The 8,965-nt window shown below is 33.9% G+C and overlaps 1 protein-coding gene across 3 annotated transcripts; it reads right to left on the bottom strand.

Annotated features, from left to right (window-relative positions):
• Nucleotides 1-226: 226 nt before the first annotated feature.
• Nucleotides 227-5,622, bottom strand: LOC115960571 (benzyl alcohol O-benzoyltransferase-like). 3 transcript variants are annotated; one of them, XM_031079512.1, is made up of 3 exons: nucleotides 5,302-5,622; nucleotides 4,472-4,974; nucleotides 227-1,227 (listed from the first exon to the last, which is right to left on the bottom strand). In XM_031079512.1, the coding sequence occupies exons 2-3, from the start codon at nucleotides 4,925-4,927 to the stop codon at nucleotides 298-300; spliced, it is 1,386 nt and encodes a 461-aa protein (XP_030935372.1). In that variant the 5' UTR covers nucleotides 4,928-4,974; nucleotides 5,302-5,622; the 3' UTR covers nucleotides 227-297. The 3 variants fall into 3 exon arrangements, with proteins under 3 accessions (XP_030935372.1, XP_030935374.1, XP_030935373.1); XM_031079514.1 differs by having other exon boundaries at nucleotides 4,472-4,884; nucleotides 5,302-5,617; XM_031079513.1 differs by lacking the exon at nucleotides 5,302-5,622 and having other exon boundaries at nucleotides 4,472-5,237.
• Nucleotides 5,623-8,965: the final 3,343 nt, after the last annotated feature.

Raw genomic sequence — 8,965 nt, 5'->3', positions numbered from 1 at the left:
CAAAATTCACACTCAATATAAAGATATATGATGAGTTTGTAAGTTTCTCTCCAAACTAATTTGGAAAGAAATTTTGTTCTAGAGATATTACCTCTTTTTTTTTTTTTTTTTTTTTTTTTGAGAATCAAAAAAATTTTGGAGTCACAAATTTTTACCTCTTTGTTGTTCTACGACACTTCTTTAAAAGTTAACAAACCAACTCTTTCTCTCAATCCTTGAATCAGAATCTTTTTTTCTGATTCGTTGAAAGTTAATTCTTTAATTGATCTTACATTGATAATTTGTTTTATAATTGCACTACATGGAAGATTTAATAGGAGTTGATAGATATTGACCACCAATTGCATGGCCCTTCAAAGTGTACTCTTCAAGCTCCTTCTTGAATATTTCGTGAGCCACATTTGGCAGTAGGATTGACACCACAATTCCTTTCTCCCCTTTACCATTGCTAAAAGATGTGTAAGAGCTTGCTAACTTAGGATTGGGTCCAGTCCAGAGATTGGCTGGCCCACCATAGGCAGGCTTACCCCACCCAAAGTCCACCTCTTCAAATCCCACACGTGTCGAATTTGTTGGTAAGTAGCATTGAACTCTATTGAGATCAAGTTTGTCTTTAATCACCACCAAATCTGTATAAGAATGCACATACTCCATAGTCACATTAGCTTTTGCCATTTTCACCAATTCTAATGCATATCCCAAAGGGTTCTCACAAAGCTTCCTTGCTGTTGTTGTAGCCACTGCTGCTAAAATAGCATTGCCAAAATACCCAGTTGGTAATGTGGGGCTAAGTTTGCCACGCACATTGACTGCAAACATTACACGCACTTGGGTCTCTAGGTCTGGTCTAAGTGCTCTTGTACTGCATCGCCAAATGCACGCAGTTATTATATCGAATGTGGAGCATTTTTTCAAGTGACTAGGGAGATGTTTACGAATTGCATTTACTTCGATCGAGCCGAAGAAGAGAGAACAAGGGACCATGTCTTCGAGAGGATAGTCTTTTGTATCAGGAAGTTCATCGAATTGGTGATGTGTGCATGTCACCCTTGGTGGATTCCCTGCATTGAGAAGATCTCTTTGCCAAACTTGGGGGATGGAAGGGGCACATTCACCTCGAGCCATTTCACCCACGGCACCTATGAATTGGGCTATGCCAATTGCATCACTCATGGTGTGGTTCAAGCGATAGGCAAAGATAAAACCCCCACACCTCAATCTTGTCACCTGTTAATTAGCAAAAAATACCATTAACTTAAGCATATTGGTTATTCCTTTGTGTCTTTTTTGTTGGGTAGCTATTTACTTCAATCATTTGACATTCTTTCTACTTTTTTTTTTTTTTGGTTTTCCACTGTTTCCTCAAAACTTTCAATCAAAGATTAATCACTGTTCATAAAGGGTGGGCTCATAGCAGGGTAAATCACTAGCCCAGGAAGTTTTTTTTCAAAGTACTGGTGCTCAGACTTGAACTAAGGAGCTCCTAATTAAATCCAAGATAGCCACTTTGAGACCAAGTGCCCAACCACTTGGCCAACCCCACTGGGTTGACATTCTTTCTACTTCAGCTATGTTTAAGCTATGCTAGATATATACCAAAGCTATCAATTTGTCAATTCTGTTTTGATGACCATTTTGGTTTGGAATGAAATATTTCAATACTATGTATTCAAGCATAGTGTTTTAGGTTACTTAAAAAAAAAAATAATGATTTCAGTGTTTTTTCCTTTGTTATAGATAAAAACAATTATATCATATTAATTTAAAATCAAATAATAATATATTCTATATATTACATGCTCAAAATATTTTTTAAAAATAAAATAAATATTCACATAATAAGTGAAAGAAAGGGGAGGCAAAAAATGAATTGAGTGTAGACTTTTTGTTGAGAGAGAGAGAGAGAGAGAGAGAGAGATGTGAATGTGCTGGGGAGAATAAGAAAAAAAAAAAAGATTACGGGAGAGAGGAGAGAAATGTAAACACATATGAGAGTGATGTGACTAAGAGAGAGAAAAAAGAAAAGAAATTAAAATGATTGATTAAATTTAAACGCGGGGAGACAATGAGACGAGTAAAAAATTAAGAAAAGAAATCTGACAAGCGGAAAAAATACGCATCTCTTTATTTGGGATACAATAGGTCCGTTTGGATTAAGCTTATTGTTGCTGAAACTGAAAATTGAAAACTGAAAACTGAAAAAACTGTAGCAAAATAATTTTTAAATGTGTGAAAGTACCGTGGGACCAATTTTTAATATTTTTTAATGCGTGAACAGTATTGCTACAGTATATGAACAGTACTGCTACAGTGCAAAACAGTAACTTTTGTCCACCAAAGTCAACTTATGCGGACAGAAGAAAAAAAAAAAAAAAAAAAAAAAAAAACAAAGAAAACGCAGCACCAAACGTGGACGCAGATAAACGGGCAATCCAAACGCCCCCAATATGCCCAGTTTGGGGTAAGCACTGTTAAGGAAAAAATTAATGCAATTCCCATCACTTTATTTGGGGAAAGCAAAGATTTTATCTGTTGGAAATATACCCCCAATGGAGAGTTCAGTATGGCCTCAGCCTATAAATTAGCAAAGCCTGATGGAAACCAAAATCTGGAGTTCTCGAGTGGATGGATTTGGAAGCTTAATACTGCACCTAAAATACGACATTTTCTATGGTTATGCGATCATAGAAGTGTGCCGGTGAGAGAGACCATTGCTGCTAAAGGTGTGGTTTGTGTTACAATATTCCCAGTTTGTAAAAATGCAGAAGAATCACTTAGTCATGCCTTAAGAGAATGTCCTTTTGCTGTGGAATTTTGGAGGAATATAAAAACTCCAATGACTCTTCAAGCTTCCTTTCAAGTGGAGCTTCTGGATTGGCTAAAAAACAATTGTCTATGTGATCCAAATATCATGGTGAATGGCTGTCCATGGAGAATCCAATTTCCGTTTGCTGTCTGGTATCTATGGAAGCACAGGAATAGGGTGGTGTTCGAAAATACTATTCAGAATATGAGCCTTCATACTTATTGCATTAATCAGTCTATTGAATATTTTTATTGTGTTGGGGAAGCCTCAAAAGATAAGCACTAAACAGTAGCTCAAGTCAGGTGGAAAAAGCCAAGGGAGGGATGGGCTAAATTAAATACTGACGGTGCATCCTTAGGCAACCCAGGAAGGGCAGGTGGTGGAGTTATTAGGGATCACAAAGGGATGTGGATCAAAGGATTTGCTCGAAAAATAGGCCACGCTATTAACTTAATAGCTGAATTTTGGGCCTTGAGAGATGGGCTGCAAATGGCATTACAGTTGGGATTAACTATTTAGAAGTAGAGTTGGATGCCAAAACTGTTGTTCAACTTTTACTTTCTAACTCAAATCACATTGCAGCATATTCACCACTCTTAAATGACCGCAGGTACCTACTAAGCAAGTTTCGGCAAGTCTCAATCAGCCATGCTTTTAGAGAAGTAAACAGGTGTGCAGACTGGCTCACAAAAAGGGGATGCAATATGTTAATGCAGTTTGAAAGTTTTAATGTACCCCCCACCCCAAATATGGTTGCTCTTGTAAACGATGATGTGAATGGTTTGTACTTAAGGCGATGTGCCAATACTCTGCCTATGTTGGCCAGTTAGTTTCTAAATGAATGACCTTTTAACCCAAAAAAAGAAAAAAGAAAAAAAAAGAAATCTGACAAGCGGAGAAAGAGAGGGAGAAGAGAAAAACACAAAACAAAGGGTAAAGTGTTCTGCCCATAATTTAAATATTGGTCGAAATGGCGAAACACTGAAATCCATTGGAATTTTTTTTTTTAGAGAGTTTTAATTTATAGCGTTCACTCCTGATAAAATATTTGAGGTTCAATTTTCGCCTACACTAAAAATCGATTGTTGTCTTGATCTGATAACTGGAACCTACGAAATCCATTGGAATTTAGGCTGAATAAGGAGATGTAGTGTATTGACTCAATAATTGGTACAAAATATTCCACCTGTTTACTAAAATGTAACGAAATTAATAACTTTGCCTAATATAACTCTTTGTTATAAATTATGCACAATTTTAAAAATTTTGTTCTGTTCAATATTCTCAATTGCATATGATTTACTCTTCTATTTAAAAGTTCATATTTTGTATATAATTTTAAAATACACAAAACTTTAATTTTTAACGCTTTTATAAAAAAATATAGTTAACGATCTATAATTTTCTTGATAGTAATTTGTAGGTATATACAGGGTATAAAGAACAGAGACATCATCTGTCTTCATCACCAATCTATATGGGAAATCTTGTGAAACGAAAGCATCTTATAGTCTTGGGGTTTGTGGTTAATTTTTAATCATTTATAGATTCCCACATTGGTGAAAAACTGAAAATGCACAAGTGACTCTATTTATTAATTGTGTGAACCAGTGATAATAAGATGTGAAATGAAAATTTGAGAGACAGAGAGAGAGATATGAGTACCTGAATGAGCAATAATGGGCAGTCAAGGATTTCTCCTGAGCCTGGAACATCATAGAGGAGTTGGTCCATACATGGGATTGGAGGATGAATTATGTCACCGAACTGTTCAAGTGTAACATCAGCATCAGCCTCAATGAAGATAACACCCTCACCAGTACATTCTAAGATAAGCTTTCGACCAGGTCCTTTCCTAAGCCTCCCTGCATATGGGTAGTAAAACACAAGTGCTTGTGCTAGTGCCTCTCTGATGATTTTCACAGGGTCTTTCCCATGCATAGATGGATCACACCTATAGAATTGTATCAACTGAATTTGAAACCGAAAACACTCTTGGTCATCCAAATCAGAGAGCTGTTTAAACTCATGGGGAGTTGGCTTGGTCGGAGCAACCAGCTCTGGTTCACACCTTCTCACTGTGAAGGCCAGAGAGGTGGGTGAAGGAGCAATAATTGACATTACCAGTTTGCCACAAAATATTGTGTGGTCAAATGGGATAGGTGACACTGCAAGTGCAATGTGTATGAAGGCAGTGAAGTTTCAGTCGGTTGTTCAATAAAAACTTTGAAAAAAATAAATCAAGTATTAACCAAGAAAATCTTTTGAAAAAAAAAAATTGGACTATTAAATTATCTTGTAAGAATATTAATTAAGAAATCTTTATCTTAGTACACATGTTCTCTGTCTAACTCTCTTTCAAATGTTTAGACTTAAGAGCATACTCGTGAATTTTCAATTTTGGACTAGCTCCTACGAACTCTAAAAACATAGATCATGCTCTTTCTCTCTCTCTCTCTCCAAAACTCAAAAAAAAAAAAAAAAAAAATGATTACCTGAAATATTCCCCCTCAATAATCCAAAAGTACTGTCAGATCTACCATCTCACTCTTGTCTGAGCAATTGCTCCCTTGCCAGCTGCAGTCTGAGCAAGTGTTTTGTTTTTTTTGTTTTTGTTTTTCTGAGTTACAGTAAATGGGTACTTGCTGTGGTATTTGGTAAAGGGTGACTGAGTCGAAATAATACATGCCACGGGATTGCTTTTAGAAATTTTCATCTCTTCTTCTCTCCTCAGTTCTCACCCTCACTCATCCGTTATTTTTCTAAATCACTCACTCGGTAGGTACATTTCAATTGAGGATTAAATCTCTCATGCATCAGGCCGCATGAGAGGCACCTTTCATGCGGGATCCACCGCTTGTGAGAGGCACCTCTCATGCGCCTAGCGAATGGATGGGAAGCAGTCGTACTAATATAGTCTTATCTTCTTTTCATTTTTTAAAAATTTTTTTTTTATAAAAATTTTTAAAGCATCCACCAATTTAGTTGCCAAGCATTAATAATCAACCTCAAGACAAAAAGACACGTCATTCGAAGCAGTAAGGTTGGCATTCACTATATATTATAAGGCCTCGTCTACTAGCGATGGAGTCATTACTGTGTAGTTCCGTAGAATTGCTTCCTGCTCTTACACAAGAAGTTGGCCCCACAAGTGGGAGGAGGGAACAATGCTCCCAAGTTACCCAATAAATTTATTTGGTGACGTGATCTAATGTCCAATTTTATAATGTAATAACCTCCAACAAGAATAAGAAAAGTTAACAAATGTCTTTAAAGTATTGATTAATAATTTATTTAAAAAAATATTTTATAAAAAAAATAATTAATATTTTGATAATTTTTTTCATTTATCATAAGAGTGGTGTTAAAACTTTTCTAAAATGAATTATTAATCAATGCCCTAAGGACACTCGTTAGCATAACCCTTATATTAGTGAAAAATTAAAAACTTTCTACCAATAAAAAATAAAAACTTTGGGTGGTACATGTGTACTATAAATTTTATTATGGACTTTTATTGGTATACATTGTACTTACAATGTAAACAAATAATTTCCCTCTTATTATTATTATTATTATTTATTGAAGTAGATATTTGTGATAATACTAAATACTATATGTAGTTAGCATAAGTTGCTTGCCTTGCACATCAATTTTTTTATATGGCATTTAACTTTGATTCCTTTTCTTTTCTTTTCCCTTTTTTTTTTTTAATTTTTTATTTAAGGAGAAGGTAAGAAAACTTTTATTAATTGATATTTTTTTTGGAATACGTCCTGCAAATTAGGTGGCAGCTCTTCTATTCACATCTATATCTATAAATAAAATTGCTTTTTTAGCACGGGCATAACCAAGCAATTGCCCTCTCTCTCTTGACATGATAGCAAATAACTTTATTTTGTGTACCTTTACTTAGAAATCACTTTAATGTCTAACTCACTTTTAAGTAAACTGTATAGGATCTTAAGGCATTGTCTTTCTAAAAAATTTCCTTAGACTCATCTAACAAACTGATATAGCTTTCATGCTAGATGACATGTAAGATTAAGATAAACATTTAAATTCTAGTGAACCAGATTTGGGTTTTGAGAGAGTAGATCGAAGAGAGAGTGAACCAGATTTTAGGTTTGGAGGGAGAAATTGAGAGGTAGAGAAAGGAGGCTCAGCTGTTGGTTTGGGTCAATGAGAGAGAGTGAGTGAGTGTGGGAACCAAAATAGAGTTCCAAAAACAACAAAATTTATCAACCTAAAGTAGAGATGCAAGAAAAATATTAAAAAAAAATCCACCAAAAATGAAAAAAAAAAATGAGAGAAAGAAAAATAACCTTTTGTGCGTAAAAAACAATGAATAGAATACAAAAGAGAATTGTAAATTTATAGTAAGAGGAGTGGAATAAAAAAAGAAAAAAAAATAAAGGAAGATAAAGGGATAGTGAAAAAGTGATATTAAGGTAGATAATAGTGGAGAAATGAAAATGTAAAAGTGAGGAGAAAAGTTAGAGAAAGTATAATAATAAGTTAGGAAATTAATAAGAAAAAAATTAAAAATAAGAGAGAAAATGTTGAAAATAGGTGAATAATATAGCCGTTGATGTGACTCAATAGGAGTATAGTAACAATAAATATTGCGTTTCAGCTTTTAGATATATATAAAAATATAAATAAATTATTAAATATATATTTAGAAATAAAGAGGACTGGATTTTTGGCCATCATTAACTTTGATGTGGTCAAATATCCAGTTGAAGTGATCCTTTTTTTTCATAGATAGAGATCAGTTGTAAGTAGCAAGAAATGAGGTGAATACCATGATTTTGAAATCTGGACTATTCAATGAACCGTAAAAGGAAGAGGTTCAAGATTTTTAAGGTTGGATCGGGATCAAACTGAGGTCAAATCATGATGACATCATAATTAATTTAATAATTATTTAAATTATAAATAAATATATTAAATTAGTAAAAATTAAAAATTTAACTAAAATAATCCAAAACAAATATAGATAGTATTTTTTATAACATAACTTTCATAATACAAATAAGAATTATTAAATTCTAAAAAAACATAAATAGCTATTGAGTTTCTAAATTATTTTTAAGTCACAACAAAGTACAGTTTTGTACCCAATAATTTTATTTTATGAAACCCAATAAAATAGTTAAGAGACAAATTAGTTTGTTTGCCCATGGCCGAGCCCATTTGATTGCCGATCATTTTTTTTCCCAAGCCCATTTGAATAGTCATTGTTCACCATTTATTATGAATTAAAAAAAAAAAAAAAAAAAAAAAAAAAAAAAAAAATCAAAAGCTAGAAGATTTGAAGATGTGCATGCATTTAAAAATTTTTAAAGTTAAATAAAGAACAAAACCCAAGAAGGAAGTGCTTGACAGCAAAGCAAATATTAGTGGTTGACACTAAAGCAAGCAGCAACAAAGAAGAAGACTTCAGAAACAGTGAAGAAGAAGATTGAATACTTTAGAGGCCAAAAATGGAGAAACAACATCGACAAAAATAAAAAATGCAGAGAGAGAAAGAGAGCAAGCGAGACAAAGAATAAGAACAGAAAGATGGCGGTGTAATCTCATCTGATAGCATCTGACGTGGTTGAAGCTTCAGCCTTCAACAATGGTTGTAAACCTGTAAATATCCAAAAAAAACCTCTAACGGTCTGACCTGTGAAAACCGTTTATGATTTTCAAACCTAGAAGGTTCAACCGCGGTCGGAACAGTTCACTGACTTTCTCACATAGGCCGGTTCTTGGGGTTTAAAGAACCGTGTTGATGAACAGTTTCTGGTTAACCCGGTCAGACCGTACAGTCCGGTCCGGGTTTCAAAACCATGGTGAACACGGGAGCTGTAAAGTTTAAATCCTAATATTAGGAATTAAAATAAAAGTGACTGAACTTTGTGGGTTTATAGTAGATCATTTGAGCTCCCTGAAATATACATAGAACCATACTTAAAAATTCCATTGTGAAAAAAGGTCAATGATACTCTCAAAAACTACCTATTCTATTTCTCTTCCATTTTCTCCTTCATTTAAGACTAAAGCGTCCAAATTTTTACTTCACATTCAACATCGTTGCAATGAAAATAATTTAATTTAAGAAATAATAACATTATGTAATACATTATCAATCACTCAGATCCTTATTCA

Source organism: Quercus lobata, chromosome 9, assembly GCF_001633185.2.
Source record: "Quercus lobata isolate SW786 chromosome 9, ValleyOak3.0 Primary Assembly, whole genome shotgun sequence".
Classification (NCBI taxonomy): Eukaryota; Viridiplantae; Streptophyta; class Magnoliopsida; order Fagales; family Fagaceae; genus Quercus; species Quercus lobata.
This window is presented reverse-complemented; position numbering and strand designations above follow the sequence as displayed.